This window comes from Microtus pennsylvanicus, chromosome 4, assembly GCF_037038515.1.
Source record: "Microtus pennsylvanicus isolate mMicPen1 chromosome 4, mMicPen1.hap1, whole genome shotgun sequence".
Lineage (NCBI taxonomy): Eukaryota > Metazoa > Chordata > Mammalia > Rodentia > Cricetidae > Microtus > Microtus pennsylvanicus.
In genome coordinates this window covers 110,357,913-110,372,444 of record NC_134582.1, presented here as the reverse complement: position 1 = coordinate 110,372,444, position 14,532 = coordinate 110,357,913, and the positions used below count along the sequence as shown (strand labels likewise).

The 14,532-nt window shown below is 37.8% G+C and overlaps 1 protein-coding gene across 2 annotated transcripts in view; it reads right to left on the bottom strand.

Annotated features, from left to right (window-relative positions):
- The window catches only part of Sugct (succinyl-CoA:glutarate-CoA transferase), a 661,530-nt gene that overhangs the window by 636,162 nt on the left and 10,836 nt on the right, over positions 1–14,532 (bottom strand). For both annotated transcript variants that reach the window (XM_075971076.1, XM_075971078.1), the window contains exons 2-5: positions 6,419–6,470; positions 5,746–5,819; positions 2,724–2,809; positions 2,205–2,255 (exon numbers count right to left, since the gene is read on the bottom strand). In XM_075971076.1, the coding sequence (XP_075827191.1) occupies positions 2,205–2,255; positions 2,724–2,809; positions 5,746–5,819; positions 6,419–6,470 (263 nt within the window). The remainder of the gene's footprint in view (positions 1–2,204; positions 2,256–2,723; positions 2,810–5,745; positions 5,820–6,418; positions 6,471–14,532) is intronic.

The window sequence follows — 14,532 nt, the reverse complement described above, 5'->3', positions numbered from 1 at the left end:
TTCTCAGAAAATTAGGAAACAACCTTCCTCAAGTCCCAGTAATACCACTTTTGGGTATATATCCAAAGGATGCTCAATCGTGCCACAAGTACATGTGCTCAACTATGTTCATAGCAGCTTTGTTTGTCATAGCCAGAACCTGGAAACAACCTAAATGCCCCTTGACTGAAGAATGGATAAGGAAAGTGTGGTACATTTACACAATGGAGTACTACACAGCAGAAAAAAATAACAACTGCTTGAATTTTGCAAAAAAAATGGATGGAGCTAGAAAACCTTATTTTGAGTGAGGTAACCCAGACACAGAAAGACAATTATCACATGTACTCACTCATAGGTGGTTTTTAAACATAAAGGAAAGAAATCCAGCTTACAAAGCACAATCCCAGAGAATTTAGACAACAATGAGGACACTAAGAGAGACTCACATAGATCTAATCTACATGGGAAGTAGAAAGTAGAAAAAGACAAGATCTCCTGAGTAAATTGGGAACATGGGGACTTTGGAGGAGGGCTGAAGGGGGGAGGGGAGAGGCAGGGAGGGGAGCAGAAAAAAATGTAGAGCTCAATAAATATCAATAGAAAATAATTAAGGGGTGCTATACAGCAAGAGCTCTTCTAAGCCTTTAAAACATATTAGCTCAATTCTAAGCAACATGGGAAGACATTACAGTGCTAATCCTACTTTACTGATGAGAACATTGAGGCACAAGGAAATAGTCTACCTAAATTTACATAGCCTGCAAAGAAAGGAGGCAGAGTTCAAATCTCATGTTAAGATGCATACCCTTAACCACTGTGCAATACTAGCCCAGAAGAAAAACATGCTGAGATCAGATCTGGGAATGATGGACATCTGGAAAAACATGCCAATGAAAGTGTGGTTGCTCTGACAATTGTGTTCAAATGTCAGCTTTCCCCTTTACTCATATTAAAATAAAAACCAAAAACTTTATTAAAGTGAATATTAAATTTAACAGTCTATTTCTAAAAAGAATGATATCAGGCAATATTGAAAAGCAAGAGAGATCCAAGGGACTCCACACAGCAATGTGGGTAGTCAATACTTATAAACAAGAAGAAATCACATGCAGAAAACAACCATCTGAGCAGTTGGCAGCCTAAGATTGGCTGAAGTTTTGTTGCTTATTTATCACAGTAATATAGCCAAAATAGTTTATTTAATAAATTAAATTGCATTTTACTACAAATGTGATAGCTATAAGACCAAATTTGACATTAGCTATGTGATCTTTAGGATATCATTTATATCTCACGCCAAACAATTACCTTCCATAGCAATGAGGATTCTTTTTTAAAAAACAAACAAAAAACACATTTATTTAGTTGCCAGTGGTGCACACCCTTAGCCCCAGCACTCAGATGGCAGAGACGTAGATATCTCTGAGTTCAAGGCCACCTGACCTGCTGAGTGAGTCCCACATAGCCAAGGTTAAGCAGAGAAACCCTGCCTCGAAAATCCAAACCAAATCAAAACAAAAACTGTTTGTTTGTTTGTGTGTGATCATGCACATGGCATAAATTTATCAAGGTACAATTTATGGGAATATTTCTCTTTCATCATGTGGGTCCTACAACTGAACTCAGATCCTCTTGGCAACAAGCACCTTTACCACCTGAGCCATCTCGCTAGCCCAAGAAATGAAAATCCTAATCCTTCATTTACAAAAATATTGTGAAGTTTGGAGGGGAAAGTATAAGTAATGTACTCAAATCCAGAATCTGGTGCCAAAAGAACTCAATCTACAACACTAAGACTTTAATTACATCCAACAAATAAATTATTGAGAACACTATGCTTATTTTAAAATGTCAGCTCAAATATGCATTCAAGCAACATTCATTAGGTTCAGTGTATTGCCTTTACATATTTATTAACATATGTATGTGTATAACAATAACAACTAAAGAAAAAGAGTTCATGGATTCGAGAGGAAGTAAGGAGGGGACATGGGAAGAGATGAAAGAAGGGGTGATGATATAATTATATTTTAATTAAAATTTAAAAATCCAAAACACTAGTGAGAAACAAGTCACAAAATAGTCAACTCAAATTACTGAATAGGATTTATAGCCACAACTTACAGATTTCAAAAAGAAAAAAAAAACAATGTTTTAAGACTCTTTTCCAGGTTTCAAAATCTAAGGACCCAAGCACTAAGATACTATAGCATATACTGTACCTCTTTAACAATTCGCGCGCCTCTTGGATCCTTGATATTAACAGCTATACTCTAAAAATCAAAATGTAGACATTAAAATGTTTTCATAAACCTTTTTGTCATTGCTGGCAGTTCAACAACAGAGCCATTCATACTATATAAATTCTCACTGTAAAGCAAGCTTAGTTTCTTTCTGAACAAATGCTTAAGTCATCTTTATTAACTTTGTTTACAATCAAAATGTTTACCTAACAGCAAGAACCACAGTAAATACTTTCCAATAGTAATACTGTAACACCAATATAGAACCAATAAATGTAAGGAACCAAATTACTTGTCTTCCACAGAATATTTCAATTATGAATTCTCATAATTTCTTAACTCATTTAGTAGAGGAGGAATAGTAATACAAATTTTATTGCTTGGATGTGACCATGAAAATTTGAAATATTATTTGCTATCAAAAAGTAAGCCATGATATTAAAGTTTTAACTACCAAGTAAATTACACAAATAAAGCAAAAACAGGAAATAGTCTTACTTTTTTATTTCGATTAACACTAAGAAAATAGGTACTTTCTGTATTCACAAAAGGAGGTCCCCAAGTCCGTGTGTCATCACCAGCTCCTGTAAATGATATGAGCTGTTAATTGCAAACCAACAGGCTCACCCCTTGTGCATACTCCCAGGTACCTGCACAAGGTCAACTCATCCTAAGAGATCCTTACCCTTTGGGAGCTTCTGTAGCTCAACAGAATTTCTCAGATCTCCACTTTTTTTTTTTTTTTCGAGACAGGTTTGTTTTGTTTTTCAAGACAGGTTTTCTCTGTGTTGCTTTGGAGCCAGTCCTGAAACTATCTCTTGTAGACCAGGCTGGCCTCGAACTCACAGAGATCCGCCTGCCTCTGCCTCCCAAGCGCTGAGATTAAAGGCAGGTATGTGCCACAGATCTCCACTTTTTAATGCTAACTGCTAAACCATTCCATATTCACTTTCACTAACTTGTATTGAAGGTCAAAATTCAGAAGGAAGTATTTTGTTAATGACCTTTAGAGTTGATAAACAGCAAATTTAGAGGCACACATTTTTCAGGTTTTGGCAAGCATGTTTATCAGTTCATTATTTCTTGACATTGAGTGTGAAATGAAAATATGGAGTAAACAAAAATTGTGTTACATATTTTAATCTGAATAATAATATAAGTATATATGCTAAATTAGCATAAAGGGTTGCATATACAATGACTAATAATCTATAAAATATTTCTGAAGAATTAGAAAAATCTAAGAGAGGCTGGGGCAATGGCTCAGAAGTAAGTAATGTGCTTGCTACACCTGCATAAAGACCACAGTTCAAATCCCCAGAACCCATATAAAATTAAGGTGGGTGTGGCAGTCTGCCTTTATTCCCAGTTCCTATTAGGTAGAGACAGAGCAATATAAATACAAAGTTAACTTGGTTACCAACTAAGATGACTAAAGAATTAGAATGGATGTTCTATGTAGAAACAGATGAAGTTTAAAAAGCAGAAGTTTAAATTGAGGCCTGTAATCTCAACACTGAGGATGCTGGGGCAGGAAGATCATGAGTTCAAGACCAGTGTGCTCTACTTAGCAACAAGTCTCTGTCTCTCTATTTCTCTCTCTTGAAAAAAACAAGGATGAAAAAGAAAAAGAATCAAAAATAGGTATGAGTCAAGCAGCAGTGGCACAAGCCTTTAATCCCACCACTTGGGAGGCAAAGGCAGGTGCATCTCAGTGAGTTCAAGACCAGCCTGGTCTACAAAGGGAGTTTCAGGACACCCAGAGATATTACACTAAGAAACTCTGTCTCAAAAAGAAAAGAAAAGAAAGGAAAAGAAAAGACAAGAAAAGAAAAGAAAAAAAAGAAGATGATGAAAAAGAGGAGAAGGGTTGGTATTCAAATAGGACTAGAATAAGGAAGCTAGAACTTCATAGAACCTGGAGTGGGAGGCAGGAAGTTCAGCATTCCCCAACACATCCATGAAGACATAAAGTGGTGCCTGTCACTGACTGGGTGGGTGAGGTGTTGTCTCTGGAAAGCAGCACTTGATAAGCACTTCTGCCAGTTGAGATAACAACCTCACCACCGGATGCAATGATGTCATTCATTTTGGTGCTAATGAGAATCTTCTGCTAACTGTTTTAAGTTCTTATGAAAATCTATATAGGAGGAATTTGAGTCTCCCAAGTATTCTACTTTGAAGGGTGTGTCACTTATTGTAAATTAATAAATTCATACTATTATAAATTATTATCTTTTGAGTTTTATGGATAAATATCTACTATAGAACCAGACTAGGCCATTCTTATTGTTTTAAGAATTCTGTTCCAGGTCCTTAAGGATCAGATCTTCGAAAACAAATGATAATGTGATTTTGCTGTTGTTTTTAAGACATCTTATTTAGCACTGTGTTGGCCTAGAACTCATTAGGTTGTAAAGAGCGACCTTGACCTACTGATCCTTTTGCTTCCACTTCCCTAGGGCTCAGATTACATGGGGGCACCACCACACAGAATAACATTTTCGGAAATTCCAGAATAAACGAGCTTAAAGGATAGTGCAGAGAACAAAAACAGATGAGGACTATGCTACCTAAATAGTTGTTAGAGAACAGGGATGTACTACATTGGCACTTTCCCGAGCACTTTATCAATAGTAGCATGAACTAACAGGTTGCCAAAATGCTGAAAAGGCACCACATAAAGTGGAAAATGTGTCCACAGAGGGTGTTTACTTGATATGCAAAGGAGAAAAAATGACCTGGAAAAATGTCACATCCTAGCACTGGAGTCTGGGTCTTTAAGGCTCCAGGCTAATCTGGGTTAGGAAAAGAGATGCTATTAAAAGATAAATAAATAAATAATCTTTACAAAGTAAAAACTTCCAAAGAATTTATCTAATTTTTTTACCTCTTTACAAACTTTTATGATAATAAAATGGTGAAATATTTCTTTTATTTGAAAATAATGACTCTCCTGTTGAAGAACTTTGGTTCTTTTTCCTTTTTTCTATTTGAATCCTATTTCCTTCTTTTTCTGCACCTTTGCTCTTCAGTCCGAAGTCAGTGAGTGTAGTCACACTAACTCATGTGACCACTCCTATGGCTTTAGGGGCACCAGGATCAGAGCAGAGTTCTTGCATGTTCCTTATTAAATGTGTGAGCTTGAGCAAGTTGCCTTACTTCTTGACGCCTTCATCTTCTCACTGCTGCGTTAGGACTCGTTTATCAGCACATAGATCTGCTACAAAGATTCAACTAAGATCAGTGGAGGGCTTAGAGCTTTGCCTAGCACTTGGTGTTGCTGCTAGTATCGCAACAGAACGTTCCCGTATATGAGAGGAAACTGGCTTGAGCCTGTCTTTGATACATATAAGTAAAAGATAATTAATATAGATACAGAGAAAAATGGGGGATGGCGAAAATGCCTCATTTCCATTATTTCCTCATCAATTATGGTTACACTAATCCTGGATTATTTTTTAAATTACCAAAAACATTTACTGCCCTTAATCTATTGTTTAAGGGTAAACAGATTCACCTGGTCTTTCCACCTTTATGACTTCTGCTCCAAGGTCGCCTAAATTCATCGTGGTGAAAGGTCCAGCCAGCACTCTATAATGGTAAACAGAGACAGATAAAAGACCATCTTCAAAATATATGAGTTAACAATTTTAAGCCAAATTAACTGAGAGAAGCTCATATAATGCTAGCAATGATCAAACTTGCTAAAATTGTAGTTTTCAATATTTATCAAGAACTTTAAAAAATTATAACTCCTTTGGTGCAGCAACTTTATTTCTAGAATTCTATACTGAGGAAACAACCGACACCAAAGCAAAGATCTGCATATAAAAAGGCCTTATTCAGGCAACTGGGGGACATTTAGAAATGTCACCTTTCATTAACCCTAATGAGCATGGGAAACTATTCAAAACATATTGGTACATTTAAAATATAGGTAAAAACATAACTTCTATACGGTTCTAATTTGGGGAAAGTTAATTATATGCAAATATGTATACTGGGAAAAATGCATAATTACTACACTTATTGTCTTTGAAAATAATGATAGTCCAGAATTTCTTTTCTGTTTATTCACCAAAATTCCAACATAAGCATGTAAATATCTCTTTATAATCTAAAAACTAATAAAGCCTTTCAAAAAAGGGGGGGGGACTCACTCACTAGACTGAAGATAATCCAACACACACCTTGTTAGATCCAGAACTCTCACACCGTCCAGTGGCTTCATACTATCAGTATCTGGCAAAACAGGTAACATTGAAGAGTATGAATTACAAATTTTCAAAGTAAACATTGTGTACCTCTTGATATTCTAAGTAATCTGTTATTATCAAAAGCATTTTTCCTTCACAATAATCCTGTTTGGTATGTAACATTGAAACCTTGGCCTGTCTCATTTAAAAAAAAAAATCTGCAGGGGTCTGATGGAAGCATGAGGGAAGGATTTACAGCCTCTCCCCTCTGCAGGCCAGAAACACGAACAAGACAAACAAGATGTCTACAAAGACTCAAGCCTCCCTCACCACTCAGCAAAGGGAGCCTGTGGGAGCCAGAGGGATTGTGACTTCACCTTCCCAATCAGCACAACTGTGCCAGAAATGTATTCCATAGCGTATTCTAATTTCTTACTTCGTACCCTTGCCTATATGTCTCCTGATGGCTTTGATTTTGATTGCTCAGTCAGATTTCTTGACTGTTCTCTGTATTTCTCGATCCACTCTTTTATTGTGCACTTTCTACCTGGTCTTTTCACCTGCCTCTCATATACTCCCCTCTTACTCCTGTCTTCTGTTTTCTCCCAGCCTTATCCTCATTTTTTAATTCTTGGTTACACCATCACGTAGCTTTAACAACCTCTAAAATCTGTGGGTCCTAACAGTATTTTGGCTTTCTCCTCTTCCAGTTTGTTGCCCACCATATCTATTATACTTTTTTATTTTCAAAGTCGATCTAAATCTAATACTTATCCCTGTCTTTGCTTTCCTACTTCCCTCCCGCACCTAATTTTAGTTACTAAAATTAGTATTTGCCCTGCTACCCATATTTGTTTATCGTCCAACACTTACTGAAGTCAATGGTACTGGACTGACTGATTCTCTGTCAACTTGACACAAGCTAGAGTCATCAGAGAGAAAGGTGCCTCAGTTGAAGAAATGCCTGCCTGAGATCCAGCTGTAAGGCATTTTCTCCATTAGTGATCAATGGAAGAGGGCCCAGCCCACTGTGGGTGGTGCTGCCTCTGCACTGCTGGTCCTGGGTTCTATAAGAACGCTGGCTGAGCAAGCCAGGGGATGCAAATGAGTAAGCAGCACTGTCCATGCCTCTGCATCAGCTCCTGCCTCCCGGACCTCTCCCTGACAGAGTTCCTATCCTGATACCCTTCAACAATGAACAGAAAACGGAAGCATAGGCCAAATAAACCCTTTTCTCTGCAACTTGCTTTTTTGTCATGGTGTTTCCCTTGCAGCAATGGAAACCCTAAGATAGAGACCACAACTTTTAACTGGCTAACACAGCGTTTAAATAGGTCAACCTAATATGGAAAAATCTCTCACCAAAACTCTTTCAAAGTTATTATGGATTGTACCAAATTGACAGTTAAAACCAACCACTGGGACTTGGTAACATGGCTCAGCTGCTAAAGGCAGTAACTTCCAACCCCAACACCCTGAGTTTCATACCTGGAACACACAAAGTAGAAAAAAAACAAATTCCAAAAATTGTCCACTGACCTACATACATTCACTGGGAATATGCACACCTTTTTGCATACACATACACACATGCAAATAAAATAACCAGCTCTGGAAGAGTTACTAAAGGGGAAAACATGTTCAAAATATATTATATGAAAAAAATTTAAAACCACCCTGTGGTGGTATGGCCAAAATGCCTTTTTAAATGCTTCAGATATTCTTTTTCAGATTTTTTAAAGTGATGTGTTTGGGTGCTTTTTTATTGTTGTTGTTGTTGTTGTTCGAGACAGTGTTTCTCTGTGTAACAGCCCTGTTTCCTGTAAAGGAACAGGATGAATTGGCACTAGAATCATGCAGATACAAATGAGAACCAGAAAAGGGTATTGGATCCCCTGAAAATGGAGTTACAGGAGTTTGTAAGCAACCCAGTGTGAACTCTGGTCCTCTGCAAGAGCTGCAAGCAGTCTTAACCACAGGGCCATCCCTCCATCTTCAAATATCAGATTTTTCCATAACATCACTAGAAGCTAAAATAGAGCAAAACATTTCAAAAAATTGAAGATACAGAAATTTCTTCCTGCCAGGCAGTGGTGATGCATGCCTTTAATCCCAGCACAAAGGCAAGAGGATGTCTGTGAGTTCGAGGCTAGTCTGGGCTACAGAGCAAGTACCAGAACAGGCTACAAGCTACACAAAGAAATCGTCTCAAAAAAAACAAAAACAAACAAACAAAAAACAGAAATTTCTTCCTGAAGTTCTAAATCCAGTCAAGATACAAAACGTGTGAAAGTAGAAAAATAATACTGAAAACCTTTACCTCTATATATCCTTTTTCAGAAAAAAATTGCCACTAGGTGTCACCATCCAACAAAAAGATGAGCAACAAAAAAAAAAAATTAGACAAAGGAGGAGAACATTACAGAGAATGCTGAGGATCAAAATGGGGTACAAATGGTTCAGGATACTTAAAATGGAACAGGAAAACACTATAAAGCAGAACTCAGACACACGGACAGATGAACCTTTGAACTGGGCTGCAGACACAACACCCGGCCCTGGGTGAACTGACTTTTGAAATACTGCTAAGTCTGATGATCTGTAGGACGGACCCCATTACCCAAACTATTCAGAGAGATTGCATCCATTCCCATTTTTTACAAGATGACTTTTTATAATCACCTGTAATAATTTTTGACTAACTGATATTACTTCCCTCCAACCACACTGCAATTGAAAATTATAAATACATGAAAGCTGCCCCCCCAGGAAGGATAGCAGAAACTGTAAGGGAATTGCTGTTCCTCAAGAGATAGCAGTGGCATCAGAAGAATCCAAGGTAACTACTAGGAAGGAATTTACCACCTCTGCTCGACCACACACCAGAACATTTACGCTACAGAGACCAGTGGATCCTACTCACTCCTCCCACATACAGCATCAAGTGAAGCCAGACTTGAGAGAGCCAGGCGAATCTGAGAACTTTACCCTTCCACACATCACAGCTGTGCCAACAACTCATTCTGAAAGTATCCTTTATTTCCTACTGACACATATATAATTTCCGCTCTTGCATATATGTCTCATGATGGTTCTGGGTGTGCCTGTATATTGCTCAGTTAGACTGCAAGACTATTGTTTATGTTTCTCCAGCCACATACCATAAGACATACTTTCTAACACTTTTCAACCCTGTCTCATACTCTTCTTCTCCATATATGTTTTCTTTTTTCTCTTATTCTTATCCCAGCCTCCTTTTTCTTCATGTTGTAATCTTTCAAAGATTTAACACTCTCTAAAATCTATGGATAAGGAGCTGGAGAGATAGCTCAGTGGTTAAAATGCTAACTGTTCTTGTAGGGGACCAGTTTCAGTACCCAGCACCTGTATCAGGTAGTTCACAACTGCCCGTAACTCTGTGGGCACCTGCATGCATATAGCATATGTGAGCATGCAAGCACACACCTGCATACACAAAACACAAATCAAAATATTATTATTATTATCATTATTATTATTATTTTGGTTTCTTGAGACAGAATTTCTCTGTGTAACCACCGTGGCTGTTCTGGAACTTACTCTGTAGACCAGGCTGACCTCGAACTCACATAGATCCACCTGCCTCTGCTTCCCAAGAACTGGGATTAAAGGCATGCACCTACCACTACCTGCTAATAATAAAATTTTAAATATAAGTAAAATCTATGGACCCCAAAAGTATCTGAACTTTTTCCTCAAAGCTACTTTTCCCACCTCACTTTTTTCAAAGTAGTTCTAATATTAATTCTCATCCCATGCAAGGTACTTTTCTCCCACTAGTTTGTTTAGGTAAAATTTAAATATATTCCATACTATCCTTGATTGTTTATCTTCCAAGAGTTGTTGAAGTTAAAGTAGTCACTGTTGCTATCCCAGTTAATACACCACTCAGGGAATAATACGAAGTACCCTGAGCTCTTGGACTGAGAAACTGTTTTCTAAAGGGCACACTCAACTCTACTACATACAAATCTGACTTGAATATTACAAATACTTCCAAAAAGCTTATAGCTAAAAAATAACAAACCTAGCAAAGAAATAATACATGTAAATCCCAATACAGTAACAAAGAAATTTGAGAAACCAAAACAACACAACACCTCCAAATGTCATTTAGCAAGAGTGAGTTTGATGAAATCTTGCACAGATAACTTAAATGATTATAAGAAAGCAAAGAAAAAGCTCCTGAACAAGAACACAACAAGTGAATAAAATAAAGGAGGGGGAAAATATGAAACGTGAACTCAACAAGTAAAAATACTAAGGAAAATTATTTAAAATCCTGGAAATGAAGAGTATAACACTTCAAATTTAAAAAAAAACTGTATAAAATCTCACAGATGTATCAAAAAAGATTAGACTAACAGAGCCTGCAGAAAAGGTAAAGGAACTGTAACCATCCAACAAGGACAAAGATAAGCTAATAAGGTTCCAGAAAGCATCCAAATATGCAGGACACTTCGAGAAGACCAAATATACAGACAATAAGTATGAAAGAGTCAAGTATAAAGCCAAAGAAAGCATTTTAAAAATAGTCGTAATAGAAAAAAAAAATAGCCGTAATGGAAAATTTCCCAGGATGAGGAAAGCAGATGCCAATCCAGATAAAGGAAGCATTTAGGACACCAAACAGACAATTAAAAAGTACCTCCCCTCATCACATAATAGCAAAAAAAAAAAACCTAAATAAAAAGAACAAAGAAAATATATTGAAAGAAAAAAAAGTGAGACAACAAATCTCAAATAAAGTCAGGCCCCAAAGAATAACACCATATTGTTCAACTGAAATCTTAGAAGGCAGGAAGGCCTACACAAATGTGTTTCAAGTTCTGAAAGACAACACCTCTAACCCAGACTATCATCCCCAGCAAATATGTCTGTCATAATGGAAGGGAAAAATGAAATTTTTTCATAATAAAAATCGGTAAAGAATTTTACAACCACCAAGCAAGCCCTGCAGAAGAAACTTGAAGAACTCCTTCAGACTATAGGAAAAAAATCCATTCATGAGGCCACAAGGAATATTTTTTTTATTTTTCGTGCTAGAATAATAGTTAGACAGGAGAAAAAAATGGTTGGAACAGGATGTTTATTCTCTCTATTCCTCTTCAATATAGCAGTAGAAGTCTTAGCAACAACCCATAAGAGAAGCAAATAAATGGAATGCAAACAGTCAAGAAAGAAGTAAAAGTATTTTTATTTGTAAATAATGTGTTTCTATACACAAGACCTTGTAGCACGCATTCTAACTGGTCTTAATAAATAAAACCCAGAGGCAGATATTAGGGGGAAAAGCTGAATGATCAGAGAAAGCAGTGCAGACCTTTTCCTCTACCAAATCCTCAGACTGAAGGTTAATAATGTCTCTACTAATCCTCAGACTGCATCCTGAGACTGCTCTGAGCTCTGGTCTCCTCCCACCTTATATTGCCCAGCCATATCACTCCTATCTCCACCTCCCTAGTGCTGGGATTAAAGGCTTATGATCACAACTGCTGGGATCACCTTTGTATGAGCTTTTTCTCTTTTAGACTGAATCAATTTCGTGTAGCCCAGGCTGGCCTTGAACTAACTGAGATCCCTCTGGCTCTGTCTTCCAAGTTCTGGGGTTAAAGGTGTGTGCCACCACTGCCTGGCCTCTAGTGGTTTAGCTCTGCACTCTGATCTTCAGTCAAGCTTTATTTGTTAAAACACAAACAAAATATCACTACAAGACCTAAAAGAAAATTTAATTTTTTTTTTATTTTTTTGGTTTTTCGAGACAGGGTTTCCCTGTGTAACAGTCCTAGCTATCCTGGAACTACCTCTTGAAGACCAGGCTGGCCTCAAACTCACAGGGATTCACCTGCCTCTGCCTCATGAGTGCTGGGATTAAAGGCATGTGCCATCACTGCCCGGCCAAGACCCAAAATTTCTTTTTTTTTCATTTCTTTTTTTATATTTTTTAATTAATTAATTTATTTATTAAAGATTTCTGTCTCTTCCCCGCCACTGCCTCCCATTTCCCTCCCCCTCCCCCAATCAAGTCCCCCTCCCTCGTCAGCCCAAAGAGCAATCAGGGTTCCCTGCCCTGTGGGAAGTCCAAGGACCACCCACCTCCATCCAGGTCTAGTAAGGTGAGCATCCAAACTGCCTAGGCTCCCACAAAGCCAGTACGTGCAGTAGGATCAAAAACCCATTGCCATTGTTCTTGAGTTCTCAGTATTCCTCATTGTCTGTTATGTTCAGAGAGTCCGGTTTTATCCCAGGCTTTTTCAGACCCAGGCCAGCTGGCCTTGGTGAGTTCCCGATAGAACATCCCCATTGTCTCAGTGTGTGGGTGCACCCCTCGGGGTCCTGAGTTCCTTGCTCGTGCTCTCTGTCCTTCTGCTCCTGATTTGGACCTTGAGATATCTGTCCGGTGCTCCAATGAAGACCCAAAAATTCTTAAACTGATAAACACTTTCAGCAAAGTCGTAGGATACAAAATACACAAAAGACAGTAGCATTCCTATACAACAAGGAAAAACAAGCTGAAAAAAATGAAAGACATAATCCTATTCAAAATGGCCTCAAAAAATAAATTGCCTTACAATAAACGTAAGCAAGGAAAACACTAGAAGATGGAAAGACCTTCATGCTCATGTGTTGGAAGAACCAATATTATGAAAATGGCTGACCAACCAAAATAAATCGAGTCAATGTAATCCCAACCAAAATTCCAATTACGTGCTTCACAGAAATATTTTATGTACATCAGTATGTTACCTGCATGTTTGTCTGTTTGAGAGTGTTAGGTCTTGGAGGTACAAACAGTTGTGAGTTGCCATGTGGGTGCTAGGAACTGAACCCAGGTCTTTTGGAAGAATAGCCAGTGTTCTTGACTGCTGAGCCATCTCTCCAGCCCCAACACAGAAATATTTTTTAAAATCTCAGAAAGCTAAAGAATGGGCTGGATCCAGTCATCAAAACCATGGCTTTAATCCTACCCATATTGCTTAGTAAATTAAAAACTCATGTGGTCAGAAAAAGAGAGAGATATACAGTAAAGATAGATTCAAAGATAAAAAAAACTTCTAAAGGTGTTACTGTGTTTAAAAATATATGAAGACTTGGGGGAAAAAAAGGGAGTAGTTGGGTGTGGCAGCACACACCTTTCATCCCAACACTTAGGAGGCAGAGGTAGATGGACCTCTGAGAGTTTAAGGTATTGTGGCACATGCCTTTAATCCCAATGCTTGGAAGACAGAGGCAGACAGATCTCTGTGAATTCAAGGTGTGGTGTCACACACTTTTAATCCCAGCACTTGGGAGACAGAGACAGGCAGATCTCTGAGTTCAAGGACAGCCTGGTCTACAGGGTAAATTCCAGGACAAAAAAAGAAACCATCTCAAAAAACAAAAAATTAAAAGTAAAAATAAAAGAAATAGAGGTTAAAATAAAGCCATGTAAAGATGAAAAATACACAGAGAATCTGGATAGTGTATGTTATTATGCTTTCTTTGAATTGTTTGAATGTTGAGGAAGGAGCAATAGCTGCTAAAAGATATTTGTTTATAAATGCTGCTGAATCAATCCAAGATAGGTATTTTGAAAATACCTGACTTCAAAAGATATGTTACTTTGGAGAAGAGGTTTTGCTTTTGTTTCCACAGAATATGAGAATTTTTGGATTTATTCTGAGTTAAGAAAAACCAGGTTTGATCAAGGAAGACCACCTGAGAGATCTCCAGTAGAAACAAATAGCCCAGCTGTCTGAGTTCTACATCCAGAACAGATTCAAGATGCTGCCTGAGATGATCAAGCCTCAACGGATACTCCAGTCAGGACTTGATTATAACTGTAAATTTTCTTTAGGTCCCCATAAGATTATCAGTGCCCCCAACCAGCAGGAAGTAGTCTGGAAAACTATGCCCACATTCCCAAAAAAATGGACTATGGATGTTCTTGTTTTTGTTTGTTTGTTTGTTTGTTGTTTTTTTTAAGAGGAGGAAGTGGTGTGGGACCATGATCTGTATTCTGTAAATTATATTTTAAATAAATGCTGATTGGCCAGTAGCCAGGCAGGAAGTATAGGCAGGACAAACAG